Raw genomic sequence first — 27,237 nt, forward strand, 5'->3', positions numbered from 1 at the left:
AAAAGAACTTATAGATTGAGAAGCAGAAGAGCACACAAGTTATAAATATTAACGAAAGACCCAAATGAAAATAGGGCGAGGGCACAGAAGGCGATTTATCAGAAAAAATTTCTCTTTTTCGCGTACAAGATTTGAAAGCTTGTTTGGATGTTTGTTGCATATTGAATTGTATCGTATTGTTATTTTGAGTATAATATTTATTTTGATTGTTAGTTAAATTTTATTGATCGTATTGTTAAATCCGTCGTAATGTAATAAAAAATATTATCATTTTATGTAACGATTGATTTGCCGTGATTGTATTGTTATCTTATATTTTTCTCTTATCTTGCCCTTCCAGCTTAGTATTATATTTTATTCATTTTTATCTTATAATTTTATCTTGTATCTTATTTTTTATATTACTGGTGCATCATATTACAAAATAAAAGCAAATGAAATAATCTATTCAAACAAAATACTAATACAGTATAATATAATATCATAAAATATGATACACCGTACGTTGGTTTTCTTTTTGTTTTTCTTTTCCGACACTAAGCTTCCGCGCTAAACAAGCTGTAAAGCTGTAGGGTTTAGGGTTTAGTCTTAAGCTTCCGCTCTAGTTTCTCTTTGAATTGCTGCAACAATGGAAGACGAAGAAAATAAGGGAGCAGGAACAACAATGCCTCTGTCTCTGTTCGAAAATAAACTCTCTCAGGAGGCTAAACTCAAACACCTTCTTCGCAACTTAACCTCTACAGACTTACAGCTATGTTCCGATGCTTCAAAGGAGTTCCTCAAGCTTCTCAAATCCGATTCTGGACCCGAATTTCTCAACCTGTACATTCAGAATTCATCTAAGTGTATCGAACTCGAACAAGCTTGGGAGCTCCGAAAAGGCAAAACTGGACTTTACTATGTTTTCAATTTAATTTCTGGAATTCTCAATCATTCTTACGGGAAAAACAGAGCTGAAAAAGACCCGAAAGTTGCTTTAGTTGTCAATGCGTTGGATAGGTTTGCGAAATCGATAGTGGAAAAGAGAATGAATGATTTGTATAAGGAATTGAACAGTAAAGAGGCAAAGCGCCAACGCGCTGCCCTTTTTCTGTTGGCTTCTATAGTTAGGCGTAGTTCATGGATGGCGTGGGAAGTGGCCAAGTGTTTTGACTTTAAAATCCCTGTATTTGGGAAACTAGCTGAGTGGAAAGTTAAGAAAATTGAAGCGGAAAAGAAGAAGCACCATTCGACGAGGAAGGCTTTTGTTGGTTTTGCTATATCTTTTTTGGAGGTAGGGAATGCCAGGTTGTTGAGAGGTGTGTTGCAGCAGAAGGATATGTATTCTGGTGTGCTTCGCGGGTTGGGTAATGATGATGAGGATACTGTGGTTTATGTTTTGTCCACTTTGTGCGATAGGGTTCTTGTTCCTGATTCACTGGTGCCCACCGGGCTTAGAAGTGTGCTTTTCGGGAGTGTAACTTTGGAGCAGCTCGCCAGCATTTCGGGACAAGAGGGTGGCGGATTGGCTGCAGAGTTAGCTCATGAACTGTTATACATGGTGTGTACTGATCCTTCTAATGGATTGATGCCAGATTTGAAGAGGGTACCTAGTCCATTGAGAGGAAACCCGAAAAGGCTATTGGGCCTTATGAAGAAGTTAAAAGCTGCAGAAGTTGAGAACCACAGAAACCTGCTTTTGGCAATTGTTAAGGGGAAGTCGTCTTTTGGTTCAGCTTATTTGGATGAGTTCCCTTACAATCTTGAAGACCCTTCGTCTCGTAACTGGTTAGAAAATATTGCTTATTAGAGTTTATTTTTGAATATCAATATTGTTGTCTGTCCATTGTGACTCAATTACTTGCAGGTTTGCTTCAGTTTCTTTGGCAGCAAATGTGCTCTCCTCTGTTGGTGACGGACTTGTCTTTGGATTTATTGGATCTCAAACCCAGGAGCCACCAACTCTTAACAGCCCAGAGGTGCAAAATATCATGAAGTGCATTGGACCACGATCCTTCTCTCGGCTGGTGATTAATAAAGGGTTACTTCATTCTGATCCTCTAGCAAAACATGGAACTTTGAAGCTCGTGTTGGAGGTTCTGAAATTGTTGGAGTTACTAATTGGTGCATTAAACAGTGTATCGTCTTCCCAAGGTCAGATGATCCACAAATGGGAATCCCTCAAGCAAGATATCTGGAATGCAGTTCGGATTCTTCTCCCCGATCCTCAAGTTCTGTTCTCATTACTCTCTTCACTGAATGAATTTTACAGAGGTCTTGAGCAATGCTCAAAAAGACCCGCAGATTCTGAAATAGGAGATAAGATGAACAGTAGGAAGAAGCTGAAAATTGATGTTGCAAATGAAGATACAGACATTCTTGTTGGTGGGGTTAGTTACTCCCCTGATGCTGCTCTGCCCCTTGACGGTGAAGGAATCATAAATGAAGATGACATGGATAATTCTAAAGATGAAGCTTATTTTTTAAAGCTTATAACAGAACTCTGGGGTTTGCATTCTTCTGCTTTGCCAGACTCTACTGTAAAAGAGGCAGAAGTGCTATTCTATTCCAAGTTGCTTAATGCTTTAACGGTATATTATGTGAGTTTCAAACGCTTGAATCCTAGTTGTGCTGGATTTTTGTGAAACAAAGTGTTTGTGAAATTATAGAGGAAGCATTTGTTTGCATTTAGGGAAGTTAAAAACGTTTGCATGTAATAATTGATAAATATATTGCATCTAAAAACATGTTATCTGCAGTATCCCGTCGGTTTGACTCTGTATTAACTATTGCTGCATTTGTGTTAAGTTAGTGCCCACGTAAGCCACTCCAGTTGTTCCTCTATGTATTGATACTCATTTAAAATATTCCATTTTCTTGGTGGATCAATCAGTGACTTGTAGCATGTTGTTTGAATTTAACATTGTCAGTCTTATAAACTTTTAGCTTTACCTTATGTTCGTAGGTAGAACTTCAGATGCCCATGTTTTCGAGCGTATATTTGGATGAAACTTTTTCCTGGATTTTTCTTTTATTCTTCTTGTATGTGCTCTGAAACTGGAAATCCTCTGCTATTTAATATGATATATATCTAGTATTCTGATTTACGAATGTAAATCTGTTCACGCGAACTTAATAGTTCCTAATTCGAATAGGGAAAAATAAATGGAGAAATCCTGATATGTATTGCTTACATTTTGGATGTTATTTTTCTTTCTTGCAGAAAACAATGCCTACTATGTTGGAAGGATTATTTGATTTTTTCAAAATTCTGCCGAACAACCCGCTAGCATTACCAACTATGTTGCAACAAGCTCTGTTATCTCTGCTCCAAGAACATGTTGGTTGGTCCTCTAAATGCGAAATTGCCTCAAGAGTTCACCCACAAATGTACAAGCATTTGCTTCCTTTTCTGGAGTTGTCAATGTATTCACAAAACAGAGACATTAAAGATCAAGCATACAGTCTAGCGAAGGCATCGATGTATAGTACTGGTGCATTTGACCAGAACCCAAAGGAAATTTGTTCATGGTTCTTCTTTATTCCTGGGTATAGAAAAGACTACATGCTTGGAGGAGCAGTAGGGTGTGATATCTACAAAAAATTGTCCTCACCTGTTCTTCTTTTCCTACGTGATGCTGTAATTGAATCTGGCAATAAGTTATTCTATTATTTGAATCTCTTAAGGTCTTCTTTGAGTAGCATACCAGGCGCTAAAGGTACTTGAAATTTCATACAATGTTCTTGGTCTTCTTTTTCTTTTCCTCAAAAAAGATGGATTTTAACTTTTACCTTTTCTTTTTTGTAGTGATATATTTTCCATGTGACTTGACAAATATTGGATATGTCGTATTATTTTTGTTTCTTTTGTTCTATGATTTTTTGTGGGGGGTGGGGTGGGGGCTGTGACCATTATTCTACTTGTTCACTGGATAAAGCACTCATCACTTTACTCATTCTTGATCTACTATTTCAGTTTCTATTGGATTCATAGTGCATCATGATCGTGCTTCAATTGGAACTTTAACTTTTCCGCCGACATTTAATTGGTCTATCTTATTTCTTATAAATGAAATAGTTAACCGAATGGCTTGCAAAATCTTTTTAAACCTGCCAAAGTTCCGCAAACTCGAAAGGAAGAACTTAACAGTATGCTGAAAAGACTACTTGCGGTATTCTGACAGTTATGTGACACTTCTTGCAGATACATCTCCTGATTTCAGCGCTTTCACTATTTGCATCTTGGATAAGTGCCTAACATTGATAACTGCTGAATCTGGTGCTTTTTCTGTATCTGAGAAGTCAATGGTTTCATTATACATGTGCAATACCCTAAAGTATCTCCTGGAGACTCAGGTAATATCTGTCCTTACATTTATGTAATTTTTTTTTTCAATTTGAATTGATCGTACTTTAGGTGCTTTCCCCTCTTGACAGTGTCTATCTTTCCTGAACTTTGTTAGGTGGATCCATTACTTTTATCTTCAATAATTGATTTGAAGCTTTCTGAGAGACTTGAAGCTGCTTATGACTTGGATGATTCTCAATGTCTCTGTGAGTGGAGGCCATTCAACAGTTTACTACATTTGGCTCGGAGAATTTTGCAGAAAACTTACAGAATATCTTCCAACTGCAACGAAGTTGTGTATACTGACAGTTCTTTTACCCGTACAGTTGGTGAAGTCCAAAGATTGCTGAAGAGTGAGTTTGATGGTAGTCTGCTTGGAGTAACCATTGGGTTTTGCTTTTCATTGGCATGCACAAGACCAGCTGAGATAATACAGAATTTCCCTTTAATCATGTCTGTCTCAAATAAATTGCTTGGGGTCCCTCTCTCATTGTTGATGCAACTATTTTTCTCAGAACCTAGTCTTCTTAATGATGCTTCTAAGAGATGGCGAGAAATCTTCTTCACGGGTCTGGATAGGGCCGTAACTGGATTAAGTGGTGGGAGAACAATGGACTGCAGTGTCATCAGTTCAATGGATAACAAGTCTAATGCATTTTCTGTATTTTTGGACCGTGCACCTTTTTATATTCTCTTCCCAGCAATTCTGGATATTGATGGATTGGATTTGTCTAATCAATCAGGATTGCAAAACTTGTTTATGGCAAAGCTTTCTGAGGAGACATCTGATCATCTTCTTTCCATTTTCCGCTATTTACTCTTTTGGTTGAATCAAGCTCAATTATCATATAGAAATGAGCATTTCGAGGGGTTTGAAAAGCTTTCTGAAGCTTGCTTCCTTCTCCTGAGCCGCATGTTGAAAGAGTTGGTGGTTGAAAAATTTAATTCTTGCGGTTTAGACACCTTTACTCCTTTCACAATTCACTTTGTTAAAGAGTTGGTTGTAACTATCCTAGATCACCCTGCTGTGGCAGCAGTGCTGGAGTGCCCATCCCCTGTTAAAAGTGATTTTGCATGTGGAATAATTAAGGACAGTGTTGACCAGTTTGTTGAATCAGCTAAACTGGAAGTCAGCAAGATGGATCATCATGTGCATAATTTGTTAAAAGCAACTTCTGAGCTCTGGTTGTCTTTCTGCCATAGCCAAGGCTCCTCATCTGAAGTTTATCATGCTAATAAACATGTCATAAGTTCATTCAAGAATGTGGTAAATAAACTGGTTATGGCATTCAAGCAGAAGATGAATGAATGCATGAAGTCGAAGAACGTAATACCTTTAGTTCCTACATTATGTGCTCTACACAATTTGATTCATTTCATATCTCCCTTTGAGATGCTTGAACTGGTCCATTGGATGCTGTCTGCAATTGACCATGAGGATCGTTCTGTTTGGCTGACTTCAGTGCTCTGTGTTGGATTACACATTGCTGGTTCTGCATTTAGTCATCTGGCAGCAAACATGCAGCAGCCACATGAAAAAATGCCTTTTTGTTTGTTTTGGGGAATTCAACAGGAACAATTTGATGTCATCCTCTATGAGAAAATCTTTTCGCAAGTATACGAAATTGCCACTCGTTTTGAACTTGATGTTGCTGATATCTGTCTGCTCAAAGCTGTAAAAGTTGTGAAAACACATAAAGCTATCCAGAAGCCAAGCCATCCTTTTCTTAAGATTACATGTAGAGCTGTGGCTAACACTCATGTCAATATCCTTTCTCATTGCATGCTCAAAATAACCAAAAGAAAAGCTGAAATCTTGTTTCTTGTTGCTGATATAAGCCCCCTGCATCTATCAGTATTTGGAAAGTTATTTTCAGACATGATGAATAAATACGTGGCAGTCAAGTCTTGTGCAGTACAGCAAATTTGTGGTTATTCTGATGAGGACATGTTGATGCTTCTTCCCACTGTCATCCTGTACTTGAATTCAATTCCTTCTAAGTTTGGGGGCCAACTTTGCATGCTTCATGAGAATATAGTTTCTTTTTATTGGGGAATACTCAAGCAAGGTTTCTCTATCTGGAAGAGCTATGTTTCCAGGGAGATATTTCAGGTAGAATGCTGTGAAAACCTATCAATGGAAGATTCTCTGAATCTTATCTCAGGTAGTCTTCTTACAAATACTGTTCTTGTAGCTCAACTTTTCTTTGAATTGAGAGGTGATTTGGTGAACGTGAAAAAGCGCATGAGTATATTCAATTCTGTTTGCTCAAGTGAATATAGTGATCTGCTGGAGTTCGATCTCACTCAAGATGGTGCTTATTCAGTTGAGGAGTCTTTGAATGTTGTCAACAGGACTGTTACAAAAATACGTTTGTGTAGGGCACTTTTATTCTCCGAGAAGAGGAAGTTTCCATCTGTGCTGAAGAGAGACACAGAATTGATTCCTTCAGAAGATTGCTCCATTTTAGACTTGGCAAGAATCCGGCTTCTGAACCTGTTGGTTCAATCGTGGCAGCTTATTGTCAAGAGATGTTCTTTGAACGTTGTTGACTTCTCGCAAATTGAAGTTGGAAGCTGTTCCTTGTTTAGATATCTGGAAGTATATATTCTGAGAAATTTAATGGAAATAACAATGGAGATGCATGATTGTCTTCTGAATTTGGCTTCTCTTCCATTTATAGAGCAACTTGCTAAGTCATCTCTTTTGCATAGGTTTTACGATCCTACGACACTGCGGATGCTCCGAGCTATTATCTCATCGGTATCTGAGGGGAAGTTCTCTTGCATTTCAATTATTCAACTGTTGCTTGCACATTCGCAATTTGCAGCTACAATCCATTCTTCTCCCATCTCAGCTGGTCATTCTCACTTTGGGCTGATATTTACTCCTTTGCCGAGCATCATGAGATCGTATGTTCCATGTATTGATCAAGATGCCCTTGATCTAAAAGATAATTTTAAACTATCTGAAGAACGTGCCCGGCAGTTGGAACTTGTTAAGTTGCTTAAGTTGCTTTTCCAGATCAGGGCTCAGCAATGTGATATTGATAATGTAAAAGACATTGGAATAAATTTGAGGGAATTGGTCTTTTTACTATTATCTTCTTATGGTGCAAGTATGAGTGCGATTGACTTGGAGATATACAGCTTACTGGATGAAATCAAGTCGGCTAATGACTTGGATGAAGAAAGTATGGCTAAATTAGATTTCCTATGGAGTAGTGCTCTGCTGAAAGTCAGAAAAGAAAATGAACTGGTGCAGACTCTCTCTCGTAATTTGAGCGAAGCTGAAGCAGTTGATGACTACCGCAGAATCCACTTCAGAGAAAACATTCCCATTGACCCCAAATTTTGTGCAACTACTGTGCTTTATTTCCCATATGATAGAACTGTTGGTGCGGGGATTCACAGAAAACCTGAAACGGATAATCCTGATTTTAGATATGCGGTACTCCTATTATAGATAGTTTCTTTTTTCATAATCTTTGATTTTTCTTTCAATTTTCAGAGAGCAAGGAATAATGGATATTTTCTGTAGTTTCTCCCAGATCTGTCTAATTCTAAACTTCGGAAATATCTGCAGGTGCATTACACAGATGTTGAGAAAATCTGCGTGTATGATCCCATTTTTATCTTGCGCTTCTCAGTTCATTGTCTTTCTATGGGTTTTATTGAGCCCTTGGAGTTTGCTAGCTTAGGCTTGCTTGCGATTAGTGCTGTCAGTATATCTTCACCTGATGATGACATGAGGAAATTAGGTTACGAGGTTCTTGGAAGGTTCAAGAGTACACTGGAGGTACCTTCTTTTTTATCACTAAATACTTTTTTATTGATAGCAAAAAGTAGTCAGGCACTAAGCTAGCGCTGAACTATACAAGTTGAGAGGATCTCCTGTACAAAAAAGAAAAAGGAGCGTCTCCCTGTACAAAATTACTCCTGTAATGAGCTAATAAAGTCAGTCATTCCTATTTCATCATATATCCTGTAGAATGTAGATTACATGAAAGTGCCAGTAGCCTTAAACACCTATGCTTCATGATCTGAATTGAGCTGTTCTTTCCATCAAAACACCTTTCAATCCTCTCTTTCCAAAGCAACCAACAAACACACGCAGGAATAGTAATCTACTATTTTCTATTTGTCTTACTAGGACAGCAGCATCTCCAGCAAATCAGTAGGTTTTTTTTATCCCCCCCCCCCCCCCCCCATTTGTCTTGGTGGCCGACAATGTAAGAACAGGTGATTGCAGCATAACACAAAAAACATCTGCTACACAGAGGCAGACCCCTTCTCTGTAGATTACTTTGGGTGAGATTAGCTTCGTATGCAGCAACCCGCGTAAAACATGCTACTTTGTATGGTGCACTTGTCTTCTATATCATCGTCCATGGCTATTGAGTAGGACTACCACACACATTACTTAACCATTTATAGCATGACCCTACAGATAACGTCCCATTGCCTTGTCTTCTCCACCTAAGTGAATCAGTAGTCTCTGAATTTATCTGGAATTGTTCTAGCCTTTGTATTAGCTGAGCAAGCCTGTTCACCTCCCCGTCAAAATATGGCCTTCTAAAATGAAGGTTCCAAGCATTTTCACTTCGGCTCTGGCCGATTGTGGCTTCTGTATCCATCACCAAATTATCTAAATCTGGGAATTCAATTTTGAGGGGAGTATGGCCCAGCCAAGAATCATGCCAGAATTTTTTGCTTCTTCCATCCCCCGCTTTAAGCACAATGTTTGTTTCAAAGAGTGGCAAGAGGCTGCGTATATGCCTCCATACCCCATCGCCATGTGGGGAACTCACAGAATTAGTTCTCCAGTTCATGTTCTCCCCATATCTGCAAGCTATCACCTCTTTCCACAGCCCCTTCTCTTCTCTGCCGAACCTCCATAACCACTTCATTAGCAAACTGTTATTATGGTTCTTTAAGATCCTGATGCCCAATCCTCCTTCAACACCTCCATTTCTCTTATCCAAGGTCACTCTGTCCCATTTAATAAGATGAACAGATCTTCTATTTTGTTGCCTTCCCATAGAAAATTTCTTCTCAATCTATCCATGGATAGCTCAACCTTCCTTGGAATAGGAAATGGCAACATTAAGTAGGTGGGCAGTGAATCCAGGACGCTATTGATTAATGTGACTCTCCCTCCCAAAGAAAGATACAGTCTTTTCCAACCTGCTAGTGTTTTCTCAAACTCAAACCTTTCAATGGTGCTTTGTCAAATATTGGTGGCTTTAAACTGTCCCCAAAGGCATACTGAGGTAAGTGGTGGGTAGCCTTCCATCTCGGCACCCCAAATTCTCTGCTAGGCGCTAGCCATTGCACATTTTGAACCATGTTGAGAGGGAAATCGAACTCTTTCCCAGATTAATCCTTAACCCGGCAGCTGCTTCAAAAATTAGTAAAATTACCCTCAAGTATCTTAACTGGCATTCATGGGCATGCACTGGAGTTGCCTATTGTTGTCATCATTTTCTGTTGTTAGTGCTCTTAATATTTTGTGGATAGTGATGGTAAGTTTTCTTATTGAAAGATGGAGCTATATTTATCTGTAAAGTGCTTTGAGGTGGGAGGAATTTTTTTTATTGAATTCAACCCCGATGGATGGTTACAAACTTCAGACTTTGTTATGAGAATTATTGCAAGTTGAAGTATGATTTCAGATTTCAAAGTCAAATTGTCACAATAATTCTTTAGTTTGTGTGGCTAATGGCATTAACAATGCATAGGTTTCAGTATAGATGTTGAAAATGCTTGTTTATCATGGACTCCTATCTCTTTTATCCACATTTAGAAGAAGCATGTAAAATTGATTAACTTAGCTACCTTTCTTTTTGGTGAATCTGAATCTCTTGAGAACTCCATTATGTCTACACTAAGATCTAACCCACTTGCTACCAACTTCGGCAACTTAAATTTATACCCCTCTTTGTTTATCACTTTTCCTTTGTCAGGGTCAGTTTGACCTATTTTTATAGCTGAATTAAATACAAATAATTCATTCATTGAATAGAATTTTTGTATCTAGAAAGTAACAAAAGTACTATCAGTTGCAATAGACCAAAGGGTATATTAAATTATTTTAGTAAAACATTCTTTCCTTTACTTGGGAAGCGAAAATGACATCCATTTGGGATAGAAGGAGAAATTAAGAAATGGTAAGATTGGCCCAGGAGTAGGTGGAAGAGTGCCTCATAGGCCTCCAAATTTATAGTTGTACGCAGTGTTATCAAAGGCGAAAAGCGCAAAAAAGCTCTAAGGTCTATTGGGGCTTTAAGCGCAAAGCGGAAATAAAGCGTGGGCTTTAAGGAAAAAAGGCTCAACTGGAGAAAAAGTAAAAATATGTTTATGTAATCCAAGACCAATAATTATAAGCATAAATAACAAATATATGGACAAAGAAATTGAAAAATCAATTGCTTAGTGTCGCCTTTTCAGGATCACACTCATTGGCAAGGAAAAGTATGCCTTAGAACCTTGATGCGACACTGAAGCGCTCAATATGTTTTGAGTCTCGCTTCAGGGCTTAAGCGCGCCTTTGACAACACTGGTTGTACGTATTCAATACTTCTCTGTCTCTATTTATTTAAAGTAGTCTCCATTCAGGTGTCTTGAGAGTATCTTTTATCCAATTAGTTCAAGTGCTTTTCTAGCAGTTCAGATTCTATATTTGTAGTCAGTAGTGCTCTCTTTATTTTTTGACGAAGTTGATGAATTATTGATGTGATGAAAAACCTTCATACTCGATGTATAATTAAAAGAATCTTACATATAAACTCTTGCACAAAAAAAAAAAAAAATTACATACAAACATGATTCTCTCTGAAGAGGTATTGGGAACCATAGACTTAAACAATTACTAGCCTATGCATATCTCTGGTGCTTCTCAAACAAAGGCTATAAAAAGAGGCCAGTATTGTGAATTAAAAGTTTGGTAGGCGAGATATTGTGGCCATGCCTGCAAGTATATACACAGACGGAGATTTGTAACGAAATAGTATCATCCAATGTTGTCTGATAAAAGATACCTATCTATATATAAGAGAGATACAGTAATCTGTAACTATCAATTGCAAATCATAATAACCAGTCATCTTGGCTGGTTATATGCCAGGAAAAGGTGTTGATATCTCTCCAGAGCTGCATTATTGACTCTTCAATAGAAGTAACATGTCCTGATTTTATATGTTTTGACTGTTGGCTGCAGAAATGTCAGAAGAGGAAGGATGTGATGCGTCTTCGTCTCTTAATGTCATACTTGCAAAACGGTATTGAAGAGCCTTGGCAAAAGATTTCATCCATAACTGCCGTATTTGTTGCAGAGGCTTCTTTTGTACTTTTGGATCCTTCACATGACCATTATTCAGCAATAAGTGCATATCTGATGCGTTCTCCAAGTGCAAATATGAAGGTATATCTTCAGTATCGGAAATTTATAAGTGCCATTTGTCATAAAGATCAACTATCCAGTCATATCTGATCATCATCTGACTAATTTGTCTAACAGCACTTTTCCTTTCTCTCCTTCCCTCTGATCTTTTAACAGGGTATACCGTTGTTCCATAATTTTTTCTGGAGTAGCTCGACTAATTTCATAGCAGAGAGGCTGTGGATCCTACGTCTGTTGTACTCAGGATTGAATGCGAATGATGATACTCAAATATATATTAGAAATGCCATTTTTGAGACCCTTTTGAGCTTTTATGTTTCTCCTATTTCTAGTCATGAATCAAAGGAGTTGATTGTTCAGGTAATTGAAGCCCCATCTTTTATTGTTGTTGTTGGTTGTTTGTTTTTTTTCTCTTCCTTCTTTAGGAGTCTATTTGTCTTGCTTAAGTTTCCATGTTTTTGTTGTTGCTTTTTGATGTTGGTGTGTTAGTGATTATTTAGTTACAACTGAAGAAGTTGATTATTCAGGTAATATGCCATGTGTTTTCTTCTGGTTGGCAATGTGTTCTTGTCTTCCTTTATTTTTTGTCTCTTGCTTACTTTGCTGAGCTTTTCTGGTAAGGTAAGATTTTATTAAAGGTACCAAGAAAAGCAAACAATCCAGCTGGGTTACAAATAGAATTTCTACATATCAACTAATTCCAAATCACCTAAATCCATATCACCTAACTCCTCTAAAAAATTTAAATATCGTTCCAGATTTTCCATAACACTTCTTTTACACCAAAAATACAAACTTCGTAAACATCTATTTTTAATCCTGGAGATGCTCTGTCTTCTCTCTTCAAAACAGGCCTTATTCCTTTCTAGCCATATTGTCCATAGCACACATAAAGGAATTGTCCTCCACACAGACAACTTATCCTTTGCCATCTTCTGAAGTTGCCAAGTTTCCATTAAGCTCTTAACATTAGGAGGCATTGCCCATCTGACACTGCAAATTTAGAAAGAATTCCCAACATTGTCTTGCCACTCTACAATGAATAAATAGATGGTTGACAGTTTCAAGATCTTCTTCACACATATAGCATCTGTTAATAAGAATTATTCCTCTTTTCTGCAATACTAGTTTACTTGCTTGCTTTGCTGAACTTTCTGGTTGCCTTTTATTTTTATGCTTCTAGGTTCTGATTACTATCTATTTTTTAATTGCAGCTAATTGCCTAGTTATTTTCAGTTTAGAAGCTAAAAAGTAATAATAACTCCGTTTGCGAGGGGCATCATGAAGGGATGGAAAGATTTTAGTGAAAATATTACTTTTAGGATTGGGGATGGAAGCAGGGTTTGTTTTTGGGAGCATAAATGGTGTGGTGAGAATATATTGAAGGAAGATTTCCCCAACATTTATGGAGTTTCGTGCCAAAGAGAGCTGACAGTCCGACAGATTCACATGTTTAATGAGGGGGAAGTACACTGGGATTTGAGATTTAGGAGGGACCTCCAAGAATGACTGTTGGGGGAATTTGAAACCTTGGTTGAACTTTTGTACAGGCAGAATACATCACAGACTATTCCTGATGTATGGAGATGAGATGGCAAGTGAGTAGAGATGACTGGTTCACTGTCAAGTCTGTCTTATTATGAGAGATTACTGAGGAGGGAGGAGGTCACATTTCCATGTCGCTCTATTTGTGTCCCTAAGGTGCATAGGAAGGTTTGCTTCTTTGTGTGGCTGGCATCGAGGGGCGTGATTTTGACAGCAAAAATCTGAGGAAGAGGAAGATCACCTATGTTGGTGTTTCATGTCGTCACATGTTTAATAAATTCATCTGCTTATTTGGTTATCCTTGCATTCAGTAGATAAGAAGTGATAGTAAACTTCTAAAATGAAAATACTTTTATCCCTTGCTTTTTATACAATCTTGTAACTAGAACTGTTAACATTGTGTTCACATTTTACACCAATAAAATTATTAACTTAAAAAATCCTATAAGTGCACGTATTGGCAAGTTTGTTCCTCTTTAAGTATATGAAGTTCTTGTTCCACATAGTTATAGTGTCAAAAGAATGTGGGTCTTTAGTTTGTTGGTTTAACGTGGAACATAATTTTTAATTTCGTCGATAGGAACTTGTTTTTTACCCTCTCCATCCAATAGATGTTTTTCCAATTGATCATGTTTCTCTTTCCGAAGAGTGGTGAGCCTCTCCTAAGCAAGAGCTGAATTAGTCAGATGGTTTATGTTGCAGATAGTGAAGAAGTCTGTTGGAATACCCAAGATGGCCAGGTACTTAGTTGAACAATGTGGCTTGATCTCATGGTCATCCTGTGTCATTTCATCTCTCTCTTGGAGTCCGTGCAGACGTGATTCATTTGTTGAGTTGACTGTTATACTAGAGGTATTTGTTCCTTTTATTAAGTACTATAAAAATCTCTAGTTCTTCTTTCCCTTCTATTTAATTATCTCGACTATTTATGCTGTTAGAGAAAATACATTTACTTGTTTCTCGAGGATGGAGAGGGCTTATTATATGGACTTGAGTGTGTGTCAGTAGCAGGACGTTTCTGTATTAAACTCATCATGACCTATACGTTAGGATGCATGACAATGTATTCACAGTTGAAGAGTGTTGCTGGGATATAGTAGATCGATATCTGAGTTTGCACCTATATGCATATATTTTCTAATATGGACTTTTAGGCAGTCGAAAGGATCAAAGTTTCTTTTTTCTTAAACAAATATATTAATCAAGTTAGTAATTTTATGTACATATTCATTTAGAGAAGTCTCCAATTCTTACAAATTCATTATTCCGTGTACCAGTCTGCTGAAATGGAGTCAGAGACATGGGTATTGACTTCTAAACCATTGGATGATGATAAGTTATGGATCAAGTGTTGACTGTAGCCACCGATAGCAATCAAGAAATTTGGGTTTCCGAGGTTAAGTTTTTGTTGGTTCCATACAGATCATCTGAACTGGGGTAACATAACAAGAAAAACTTGCATGCATCAACCTCGAGGTCCCGGGGTATTTGCCAAGTTTTGTCAGATTTAGGTTCTAAGTAGTGTACCACATCATTTTCCACCATAGTCAGACAGTGTACATTATACACTCAATTCATTTTCAGTATTGCTGCTCTCCTTCACCACCAATAAATCGGAGATTGACTCACCCCCTCCAAAGCAATAGATCTCGTGGTACTTTTCCAAATTGAAGTCACTGCTGAGTTGCTGAACACTGTTTACCATTTTGCATCTTGAACTATTTTATGTCCCTGATAGCTTTTTGTGTACACTGCTATATTATATTCTCTTATCACGTTTCTTGTTTAGGCACTCAATGAAGTCATTTTGTCGAGACATACTATTGAGTGGATGCAGAAATATGCCTTGGAGCAACTTGTGGAACTCTCTTGCAATCTATACAAGATGCTAGTTGAACGTGTTGAAACGTTTAAAGGAAAGACTCAACTTGTTAAACTGATTCTACAAATAGTTACATCAGCATTGAAGATATCCCAAAAGAGGAAAGTTTATCAACCGCATTTCAACATCTCCATTGAGAGTTTACTTCAGTTATGTGAAGTTGTTGATGAATGCTGTGATGGAAGGCAAAGTCCTGTTGCACAGATTGCACTTGAAGCTGTACTTATGAGCACCCCTCCAGTAAATATTCTGCAAATGGTAAACCCCCTTTTCACTCCTTCTATAAGCTACGTGTTTGTTGATATCAAGCTTTATATACGTTCCTGCTTCTGCTGCAAGCTAAACATGGAATGTGCTTTGAAATTTGAAAAAAAATGCAATTGTGTTAGACTGGATGCTTAGTGCTTTTGGTGTAGGAATATCATGATAGAAAACTTGTCACAGTATTTTGATCTTCTGTATTCTTTGGGGATGTAATTGGAACAGATATGCTGTAATCCCTTAGCATTGCATTTAACCTGTGAGAAAGCATGGGAGAAAATATATTATCGATATTAGATACTCAATATAATACAAAAGGTCCTATTTATAGCTATAGTCTACAAAGTACATATTACTCCCTAACACTCCCCCTCAAGCCGGTGCATACACATCATATGTACTGAGCTTGTTACACATGTAACTAATACGAGAACCAGTAAGAGACTTGGTGAAAATATCTGCTAGTTGATCATTCGACTTTACAAACTTTGTAATAATATCTCTTGAAAGTATTTTTTCTCTGACAAAGTGACAGTCGATCTTAATGTGTTTAGTCCTCTTATGGAACACCAGATTTGACGCAATATGAAGAGCAGCTTGGTTATCACACACCAGTTCCATCTTGCTGATTTCTCCGAACTTTAACTCCTTGAGCAACTGTTTGACCCAAACTAACTTACACGTTGCCATAGCCATGGCCTGATATTCGGCTTCGGTGCTAGATCGAGCAACTATATTCTGTTTCTTGCTCTTCCACGAGATCAAATTACCTCCGACTAGAACACAATATCCAGACATAGAACGTCTATCAAAAGGTAATCCTGCCCAATCAACATCTGTGTACCCAACAATCTGCTCGTGGCCTTGATCCTCGAATAGTAAACCTTTGCATGGAGCTGACTTTATATACCGAAGAATGCGAACAACTGCATCCCAGTGACTATCACGGGGAGAATCCATAAACTGACTTACAACACTCACCGGAAAAGAAATGTCAGGTCTAGTCACTGTGAGGTAATTCAATTTGCCAACCAACCTCCTATATCTCGTAGGGTCTCTAAGTGGTTCCCCCTGTCCAGGCAAAAGCTTAGCATTCGGATCCATAGGAGAGTCAATAGGTCTACTACCCATCATTCCAGTCTCCTCAAGAATGTCTAAGGCATACTTCCGTTGTGAAATAACAATACCTGAGCTAGACTGAGCGACCTCAATACCTAGAAAATACTTCAATCTGCCCAGATCCTTAGTCTGGAAGTGCTGAAAGAGATGCTGCTTCAGATTAGTAATACCATCATGATCATTGCCAGTAATAACAATATCATCAACATAAACCACTAGATAAATACACAAATTAGGAGCAGAATGCCGATAAAACACAAAGTGATCAGCCTCACTACGAGTCATGCCGAACTCCTGAATAATTGTGCTGAACTTACCAAACCAAGCTCGAGGGGACTGTTTTAAACCATATAGTGACCTACGCAATCTGCGCACACAACCATTAAACTCCCCCTGAGCAACAAAACCAGGTGGTTGCTCCATATAAACTTCTTCCTCAAGATCACCGTGGAGAAAAGCATTCTTAATGTCTAACTGATAAAGAGGCCAATGACATACAACAACCATGGACAAAAAAAGACGAACATATGCTACTTTAGCCAGGGGAGAGAAAGTATCACTATAATCAAGCCCAAAAATATGAGTATATCCTTTTGCAACAAGACGAGCCTTAAGCCGATCAACCTGGCCATCCTGGCCGACTTTGACTGTATAAACCCCACGACAACCAACAGTAGACTTACCTGCAGGAAGAGGAACAAACTCCCAAGTGCCACTCGCATGTAAAGCAGACATCTCGTCAATCATAGCCTGTCGACATCCTGGATGAGATAGTGCCTCATATGTAGACTTAGGGATAAAAACAGTGGACAAAGAAGATATTAAAGCATAATGAGGTGACGACAGATGGTGATAACTTAAACCGACATAGTGGGGATTAGGATTAAGTGTGGATCGTACACCTTTGCAGAGTGCAATTGGTTGACTAAGAGGAGACAAGTCCGCAGTAGGTGCAGAATCTGATGCATGGCGTGAATCACCTGGGCCTGATGCTGGATGTGGACGACGATGATAAGTCAAGAGTGGTGTAGCGGCAGAAGGTTGAACTGGATTATGTGGAGGAACTGGAGCTATAGGTGGTGGAGCTACAATTGGAGTTGTAGGCGGTGGAACTGGAGCTATAGGTGGTAGAGCTACAACTGGAGCTGTAGGTGGTGGAGCTGGAGATGTAGAGGAAGATGAATGGGAGATAGTGACTGAATCTCCAAAAGATGAAACTGGTAGTACCTCAGAAATATCTAAGTGATGACCTGAACCTGTGAAGTATGATTAGGTTTCAAAGAAGGTAACATCAGCGGACATAAGGTACCGCTGGAGGTCAGGAGAGTAGCATCGATACCCCTTTTGTGTTCTCGAGTAACCCAGAAATACGCACTTAAGAGCACGAGGAGCTAACTTATCTGTTCCTGGAGTAAGGTTATGGACAAAACAAGTGCTTCCAAAGATAAGGAGTGGAAGAGAGAACAAAGGTAAGTGGGGAAACATGACAGAAAATGGAACTTGGTTTTGGATAGTTGAAGATGGCATACGATTAATAAGATAGCAAGATGTAATAACTGCATCTCCCAAAAACGCAACAGAGCATGAGATTGTATGAGTAGGGTATTAGCAGTTTCAATAAGATGTCTATTCTTTCTTTCAGCTACCCCATTTTGTTGAGATGTGTACGGACAAGCATGTTTGATGAATAATCCCATGAGATTTCATAAACTGCTGAAATGGGGAAGACAAATACTCTCGGGCATTATCACTATGAAATGTGCGAATAGAAACCCCAAATTGATTTTGAATTTCAGTGTGGAAGGTCTGGAAAATAGAAAACAGCTCAGATTGATTTTTTATCAAAAATATCCAAGTGCACCTGGAATAATCATCAATGAAACTGACAAAGTAGTGGAATCCCAAGGTGGAACTGACCCGACTGGGATTCCAAACATCTGAATGGACTAAAGTAAAAGGTGACTCTGCTCGATTATCAAGACGTCGAGGGAAATAGGAGCGAGTATGCTTACCGAGCTGACATGAATCACACTCTAGAGCTGACAAGTGAGATAAACCAGATATCATTTTTTGAAGTTTTGACAAACTGGGATGTCCCAACCGTTTATGTAATAAATCTGGTGAATCAGTAACAGGACAAGTTGTTGAAGGAAGACAAGATGTGAGTCTATGTGATTTAGCAAGGATAAGGTAATAAAGTCTGTTTGATTCATGCCCGGTACCAATGATCAATAAACCTGGTGAATCAATAACAAGACAAGTTGTTGAAGGAAGACAAGATGTGAGTCCATGTGATTTAGCAAGGATAAGGTAATAAAGTCCGTTTGATTCACGCCCGATACTAATGATCCGCCCCGTACTGTGTTCCTGTATAAAAACATGGTCATCAAGAAATAAAACAGCGCATTTAAGTGATTTGGCTAAGCGACTAACAACTATGAGATTAAAAGGGCTATTGAGAACATAAAGGACTGAATCTAAAGGTAAGGAAGGAAGTGGGCTTGCTTGACCTATTGCAGTTGCCATGGTTTGAGACCCATTAGCCATTGTGACTCTTGGAAGAGATTGAGAATACAAAATAGTAGTGAAAAGAGATTTGTTACCAGAAATATGATCCGATGCACCTGAATTAGTGACCCAAAACTCAGAGGATGAAGATTGGGAGAAACAAGTCACGCTATTACCTGTTTGAACAACAGAAGCTATCTCAAAAGATGTCTGCTTACATGCTTTGTACTGAAGGAACTCAATAAAATCTGCTAAAAGAAACCATCCGACTATTCAAAGTATCGGTTCCCATGTCGCTACAATTTGTAGTAGGGTTAACTTGAAATAGTGGAAATAAGTAACTCCTGTGAGAAAACTGAAGAAATAGTTGGGAAAATACTGTTTACAGCAGAAAACAGGAAACTATTTTACGCCGGAAACACTTTAGCTCGCCGGAAAATTGTAAACTTGTCGGAATTTGTCGTAACCAGGATGGATAGACTCGGAATTCCCTTGCGAGCAAACTGTGCTGAAGAAATGTTTTCAAAAAAATAATGGCCGGAAAGGTCTGTTCACGCCGGAAAAATATAAAAGTGGTCGGAATTTGATTTGAATTAGATGAGTAGGCTCGGAATTGTGAGGAGAGCAGACTGACCTGAAGAAGTTTCGCGAAAAAATGGCCGGAAAGTGGCCTGAACCCTCGCCGGAAAAGTTGCTATTGTCGGCGCGTGGAGGTGTGTGGCAGCTTTTCTGCCGGATAAATTTTAAGGGGTTGGTCGTCGGAGGGTTATCTACCTAGTGGTGGTGTTGGTTTTAGCACAACACCGACAGAAAGTGACTTTAACGTAGACATGTCTTAGGTCACCGGAAAAATTGCACGATGACTAAGTTCTTTCTTCCCGGTTAACGCTGGAATGACGCACAACGATCTTTTCTCACTAATGCTCTGATACCATGTGAGAAAGCACGAGACAATATATTATTGATCTTAGATACTCAATATAATACAAGAGGTCCTATTTATAGCTATAGTCTACAAAGTACATATTACTCCCATTCCAATGTGGGACTACACATAACTAACATAACCCATTAAATTTGAGCATTTAACAAGCTGATCTACATGCATCTGTTCTTTTTGGATTGGTAGGCACACATCAGATGGAGTCAAATTATAAAGTAGACCAGAGAGACTAGGAAAGAAAGATGTAATCTAGATTAGTGCAAACACTTTGACTTGAAACTGGTACTCTCTCTCTTTGTTCAAAGATAAATGTTGGACTAATGAGTTCTGATAATAAGAGACGTCATAATCCATTTTTCTGTATCTTGTGATGAGTTAGGATTAAAGTTGTCCAAAGCAGTAAAATCTTGTGCTAGATGTAGGGTCCTGGAATTTTATACCCTCCTCTAAACCAGATACGCACTTAATTGCAAGTAATATTCGTACATTCGTTCCAATTCGAATTGATATTGTGTTTTTCTCTTTAAGCTGTATCAAATTTGATTTTCATTTCCTAAAATGGAATATCTTGCACCTTATCACAAATTAGCAGTTCGCATACGTTATCCAACCACTCAATAAACCAAAAGTAGCATATCGCCTCACTTTTAGACCCCCTTGTAATATAATTAACAATATTTTTTACTCTGGAATAAATATTTATTCCAAGTCAATATTTTTCTTCTGGAAATCCTATTAAGTTAAACCATGACATTCAATATTAATTGGAAAATAAATGATAATTGCAAGATTACAGTGAGGAAGCAGTCTTCCTTTGTTATCTTTATAAAAGACTAATTTAGTGTTCCCAGTACTATGTCCTTTTCTCATGGTCTCTGGTAATTGATTATTTTCTCGTTTATTCTTCTTGTTGTGGTCTTTTACCATTGCTGTTTGATGTCTTCTCCAAGGCATCTTTACTTACTATTGGTTGGTTGACCTCTTTCCTGTAGCTTTCTCTCCGACGAGTTAAACAGCATCTTTTGCTCTACTGATTGATCTTGTTTGTCTGCTGAAGCTAACTTGTATTATCTTTTCATTATTTGATGGATTTGGACATCATGGTGCCATCATATAGTTTTCCCACTATGCTCACACCAGGCTATATAGCTAACCCTGCTTTTAGAACTGATTGGACGAGCCAGTTAAGCTAGTCAACTGGATTCAGACCCTTGCTCCTTTTAAAATTTATGGTTTTGTGAGTTAGGCATCTCTCACTCGCTATGCAGACACTCCCTTGGAAACGAATGTAGCCGGAAAGCATCTGGATTCTGGAGTATACCGTGAACGGAGATGACGTTCGCACTTAGAAGAGTTATTTATATGTGCAAACAATTCCATATATGGAACAAATTACCTTGTCTTCATATACCAAAAAGGCTTAAAATCCAGCTCTAGCAAAGTACAACAACTAACTTCAGGATGCACTTAATGAAAAAAAAGAAAGAAAAAGAAACATGCACCTAACGAAGCCACTGGATGAGGACCTGGCGGTCCATTTAGTACCTTGCTTGATGGATTCAGTTGTTCACATTCAGACTCACAATAATCCATTTGATCATAAGAAGGGTACGAACAAAAGCAATTTGATCATAGAAATGCGGATGTTAGGATTGATATGCATTCATACAGGAGTAGGAGAAGGTACAAGTAGCATGTATAGATGGCAACAATATTTCACTCATCAGCATGTGAAAAGAATTGACCCTGTTGTCTTTGGATTCCACAATACAAGGTTAAACTGTCTTTCACATTAGAGTGCCCACTGATGTTGGACTTGGCTTGATCACTTTTGGGCAAAGGGCAGCCCGGTGCACGAAGCATCCCCGTTCACGCAGGGTCCGGGAAGGGCCGCACCCCAAGGGTTGTGATGTAGGCAGCCTACCCTGATGCAAGCATCAGTGGCTGATTCCACGGCTTGAACCCGTGACCTATAGGTCACACGCCGTTGCTCCAAGGTTCCCTTCTGGCTTGATCACTTTTGGGTCTCACAGAAATGCTGCTACTCATTGGTTTTGTTTAGCTGATTAATGTAGGATTTGTTTGAGTATTCTGGTGATATAGATCCATTCTAGAGTTACTTTTATTTGAAATATGGTTATTTTACACCAAAAATTGGGAGGGCAGTGAGTTCTGAAGTAAGTGTAGCAAGATATTCAGACCATGAGATCCTGACTTGAAATGCGTAAGCCTAAGCATCCTGATGAATTCATATGTTGTGCCCGTCAAGCTTTAGTACTGGTTTTCTGGAGATCACTAGCTTTGGTGTGTGTTTGATTTTCTATATTCAAATCATTTGTAAGGTAATTCTGTTTTAAATTTTTCCAGGACAAGGAAAAGGTTTCCAAGTTTGTTAGATGGGCTACTTTAATTGCTTTGCAGCCAAAGATTGAAAATATCCACGGGCCGGAAAATTTTGCTTGCATTGTGAGACTGCAAGCTGAGAAAGAAACAGATGATTCTCTGATATCAAAGCTTGTTCGCTGGCTGGCTGCATCAGTGATTGTAGGAAAGCTTTCCCTCAGATTCAGTAATTCGGACTTGTGTCATTCCTTTGACAGATCTAAGCTCAATAACCTGCTTTCTATGATGGAATGGAATGAGAAAAGATGTGAGGAAACCAACAGGGCATTTGCATGTGAAGGAACTTTGGCCTTATCCATCTTTTTTCTGCAACAGCTACAATGCACAAACTATATAGTACTTCCATCTGTTGTTTCTGCACTCAGTCTGCTGCTTTTATCTAGTCTTTCCTCAGCAGGTAGACTCATAAGCTTATCAATACTGCTTTCTTCACTTAGACAACTTCCTGTTTTTCACACTAATGGCCGACTTGTTTATTATGCTGCTGTTTGACAGAAACAGACATCTTAGCTGGCGATGCAGTACAGTTGGCAACCCTCTGCTCAAAGATTAATTGCCCTGCTGAAGCTAATCCTGCCTGGAGATGGTACATATACCGCTCTCTGCATTACTTTCTAGAACGAAAAAGGGCCAAAACCACCCCTGAACTATAGGCTTAGGGCCAAAAATACCCTTCGCCCACCTCTTGAGCTAAAATTGCTCCCAATGTTATCTTTTCGGCTCAACTTTACCCTTATGACTAATGGCCCACTCCAAATTTAAAAAATATTTATTTAATTATTACATGGCAACTTCTTATTGGCCCATATTAGAACACTGACCCCATTAAAAATCCCACCCATATGTAAAGATCCATGACCCATACCTGGTTTTAATGAAAAACCTCAGCATCTCTTTTCCTAAACACATACGTGCATCTTTTCTTTCTTTTCTAGTTATGGTTCTGTAAATTCCCCCATCTCCTTTTTCTTGTGCAACTGATTCATTTGCTTCAATTTCAAAAAGGGGACAGTTGAAAACAGACCATTTCGGTTGAAATTTTTTAACTGGAATATGAAAGACTCAATTTTTGACGAAAATTGAAACCAGGATTGAAGATTGAGAAATGCGGATCGATCTGTCAGTGGCTATTGAAATTTGGATGGACAGTTGATTTGTTTCTTGATTGGTCAAGTATGTAGAGTTCAATCACTTTAAGTTAGAAGATTGAAGTTATGTAAAAGGAGGATAGCTGAGAATTGAGGATTGAGATCTGGCAAAAAATAAAATCAGGTTAAAAGAAGAAGAAGATGCATGTATGTATTTAGGAAGAGGAGATGTTGGGGTTTTTCATTAAAACCGGGTATGGGCCAGGGATCTTTACATATGGGTGTTTTTTTTATTAATAGGGTTAGTGTTTTATTGTGGGCCAACAAGAAGTCGCCACATAATAATTAAATAAACATTTTTAAATTTGGAGTGGACCGTTAGTCATAAGGGTAAAGTTGAGCCGAAAAGATAATGTTGGGTGCAATTTTAACTCAATAGCCTTTTGAAGTTTCCTACTTGTGCTTTGGGAGATGGCCTCTCATTGTTAAATCTCCTGCTGCTAGTGCTTGTGATGTCTATGTTACTCCATTCTCTTTCTAGACTATTACTGGCCAGTCCAAAGACTCTGAAGACTGTTAGTAGAGCAATACGCAGGAATTAACAAAGCAGAACCTTGTCTTATGTGAAACCTCTTTTTGCGTCTTTTTATTTCCACCAGCTGATGTTATAGAGTTGGGATTTATTTCCATAAACATTACACTCCACTAGTGTAAATTCTTTTCTTTCAGGGTCTAGGTTTTCCAAATCATAAGTTCTCCTATCAGTTTTTTCTGTCTGTGCCCATCACTGAGCTCTCTCTCTCTCTCTCTCCATTCCCCGTAGAGAATCTGCAGATGAATATGGGGTCATTGCATAAACAAACTAAGCAATATCATGGAGTAGTTCAAAACAATTAAGGACAAGATGCTTAAATGATTTGATTTTCGCAAGGTGATGGGGTTTTATTATGTCTGGATTTTATGAGAGAAGTTACTTCAATAAACTTATAGGCTGGTATTTCTTTGATAATGGACAAATTCCCGGGGCCAGTGGCACACAATTAGAGACTTAGTAGATAAACGGCCTACCCCTCTATCCTTTCCACTTAAATACCAACTTTTTGTCGCAGCATGTTTGAACCCGTGGCATGCGCCTAACCCACATCATGCACAGTGCTCTTACCAACTATACCAAAGCCCCGGGACAAGAAACTGCAAATAACCAAGTAGTTCAACGAATTTATAGGCTGGTAGGTTTTTTTAAAGAATATATAGGCTGGTATTTTCTTTTTCCCAATTTACCCTTTTCTGATAATTAACTGCTGCTTTGAGATACATATATGAAGTGCCATATTTGATGTTACTCTTTGTTGAACAGGTCATTTTACCAACCATGGAAAGATCATTCTTCTGAGCTCACTGATGCAGAAAAATTGGAAGAAAATCAGGCTTGCGAAATGCTTCTTGTTGTAATTTCAAAGTTGCTAGGAAGAAATTCTTTATACTCGCAGTTCTTTTCCTTCCAGGATTTAGAGAAGTTGTGCGTCTTTGACTGGGAGAGAAGTATCCTTAATTCTCAGTAATTCTTTTAGTATTATTTATTTGATTAATTTAATCCCATAATTTGGTTAAAATCCGTGGCATTTTTGCTGATTCATCACTCGTAGAGCTAATTTCTTATTTCCACCAAGCGTAAGTTAACCAACACAATGCAGTTGGTGTTTCTTTTCCTTTTGATCTTCATTCATACTTTTGTATATAATATGTACTAGATATATTCAAGGTGTATTTCTTATTCTCCTTTATAAAAGTAAAATCACACTCAGTGCAACTTTTTCTCCTTTATAAAGTTTCTGCAAATTTTATTTTTGTGAGAACTTGTTTCAGATCTGTAGCATGGTCAAAGTTCAGAGCTTCAGATAAATTATTATGCGTTTCACTATTCAGAGCTTCACTTATAAATTATTATGCGTTTCAAAGTGAGTGAGTGTTCGTTAAATAGTAAGAGGAGAACTGAGTATAATATGGTATACTTTCTGTAGCTCCAGCAGATTCAGTTGCAAATGTCACCATGAGCTTCCAAAGTAGTATGTCTGGTTATTCATCTATTTACAGTTTACCCAAATTCTTGGTTTATTTCTTTATCACACTGGTACAGTTTGTTAGGATGGTGCTGTAACCAACGTCCACGTGATCTAGATTATGCTTACACTCTTTATATTCAGTTGTAGTTCCCATTTAGCTGCATGTTGAATGAAATGAAATCTCTTTTTCTCTTACTTTTTCGTGTAATTTCATGTTTTATTCTCTGTTCTAGAGAAATCTTTAGTTTTCATGGCGATTCCAATCTGGGAATCATTATAATTTGTATCAAACCTGACGTTTCTCGGCCGTGATTCCGCCGCGATGCATCATTCACTTTTACTATCATTCACCTCAAGTCTTAGCTACCACAGCTCTTCCTGAGGTCCATCTCCATGGTTCACCAAGTTCAATGATGGGCCTGTGAGCCAGCAGATTTCAACAAATCCGAATTTTAACCTGACACCCTATGGTGTTGAGAATTACAGTGGTGGGTTTTATCAGTATTCATACGCATTTGAGTTTAATGGTGTGATGTTTGGATCCATATGCATATCACTATTGCAATGCAGGTCTCAATCTCCATTCAAATTCCTATGGCTTTGAGATTATCTCAGCAACCATGGGTATTTAACGAGATCCTCTTCACAAAAGACGTGCGACTGGTGACAAGAAAAAAGCTTGGAGGAAGAAGCGCAAGTATGAACTTGGCCTCAAGTAACAAGACAGTCAAACGAGTTTGTGTGCATGGTGGCAAAATGAAGTGGAGGGCACTGAGCTTGGATTCTGGAGTACTTGAGAGCACAAGGTTGTTGCCACTGAGCTTGGAACGAAGCTGCAAATATCGCTGGAGTTTGGGCTTAAAAGTGCTCATCAGGTTTTTGAAATTGATCCAAATAATAAGAACACAGGGAATTGGGTGAAGGACGTATTAGTCGAGACCAAAAACAAAGATGAGGAAAATCCTGAAATTATCGAGCACCAGCTGTTTGATGAATTGCCTCAACAGAACAAGACAGAATGGCTGGTTAAGCTTCAGGCAACAAACAAGAAGGAAGGGATAATGGTGGATGCGAGAAAATTTATCAGCCTATTACAGCCAATGTTACCAAAGAACTTTCTTTTGCTGTTATGCAGTACCCCGTTTCATTTTCTGATCTTGCGGACTCCAATTTCATAGGAGGTTCAGTGGAGGAATTGGTTGGAAATGACAATGAGAATTGCGACAGTGAAGATAGTTCGAGAATTGATCAATGGGTAATGTACTCTCTGTTGCGTTGTCTTTTGAGTTTTTCCCTTAACACTTTACTCTGTTTAAGTTGGTGGTGGGGTCAAAGAACTGAAGTGCGTAGTTGCCAGGTTGGGCAAAATAGATGAGTTTATGGTTGGTGGGGAACCTGATCACATTGGGGGACTTCCCAAAGGATTTTGGTCAGATAAGGAATTGAAGTCTATTGTGGTAAGCAGTAAAGCGATGGCTGACATAAGGGGTGTTGACGAGAGAACAAATGTGGGAAGGAGGTTGTCTACGTGTCTCCTGGAGGTATGCAAAACTTCCAGTCATTGCCTGTGTTTACTTCTCCAGTGGTACAACAAAGTGAAACCATTACAAACACCTTGAAGTACCTATTATCTCTTTTAGAATTTGATAACCTTTCTGTTTTTGGTCCTTTTTTATTCATTAAATACTTCAAAATG

At 38.4% G+C, this 27,237-nt stretch overlaps 1 protein-coding gene across 9 annotated transcripts; it reads left to right on the forward strand.

Annotated features, from left to right (window-relative positions):
- The first annotated feature begins 519 nt into the window (after positions 1–519).
- On the forward strand, positions 520–27,203 carry LOC104091985 (uncharacterized). 9 transcript variants are annotated; one of them, XM_009597440.4, is made up of 15 exons: positions 522–1,767; positions 1,847–2,579; positions 3,203–3,698; positions 4,184–4,335; positions 4,443–7,778; positions 7,914–8,126; positions 11,547–11,750; positions 11,886–12,089; positions 13,977–14,126; positions 15,064–15,414; positions 22,355–22,787; positions 22,886–22,976; positions 24,836–25,020; positions 25,905–26,029; positions 26,112–27,203. In XM_009597440.4, the coding sequence occupies exons 1-14, from the start codon at positions 629–631 to the stop codon at positions 25,964–25,966; spliced, it is 7,749 nt and encodes a 2,582-aa protein (XP_009595735.1). In that variant the 5' UTR covers positions 522–628; the 3' UTR covers positions 25,967–26,029; positions 26,112–27,203. The 9 variants fall into 9 exon arrangements, with proteins under 9 accessions (XP_009595741.1, XP_009595743.1, XP_009595735.1 ...); XM_009597443.4 differs by having other exon boundaries at positions 25,914–26,029; XM_070175065.1 differs by having other exon boundaries at positions 22,892–22,976.
- The last annotated feature ends 34 nt before the right edge of the window (positions 27,204–27,237 follow it).

Source organism: Nicotiana tomentosiformis, chromosome 5 (genome assembly GCF_000390325.3).
Source record: "Nicotiana tomentosiformis chromosome 5, ASM39032v3, whole genome shotgun sequence".
Lineage (NCBI taxonomy): Eukaryota > Viridiplantae > Streptophyta > Magnoliopsida > Solanales > Solanaceae > Nicotiana > Nicotiana tomentosiformis.

Excerpts from the sequence above, each read along its gene's own strand:
- LOC104091985 (XM_009597440.4), top strand. The coding sequence starts at position 629 with ATGGAAGACGAAGAAAATAAGGGAGCAGGAACAACAATGCCTCTGTCT. Across the intron at positions 8,127-11,546 it reads GGTTCAAGAGTACACTGGAG|AAATGTCAGAAGAGGAAGGA; the intron begins GTACCTTCTTTT and ends TGTTGGCTGCAG. Across the intron at positions 11,751-11,885 it reads CTCCAAGTGCAAATATGAAG|GGTATACCGTTGTTCCATAA; the intron begins GTATATCTTCAG and ends ATCTTTTAACAG.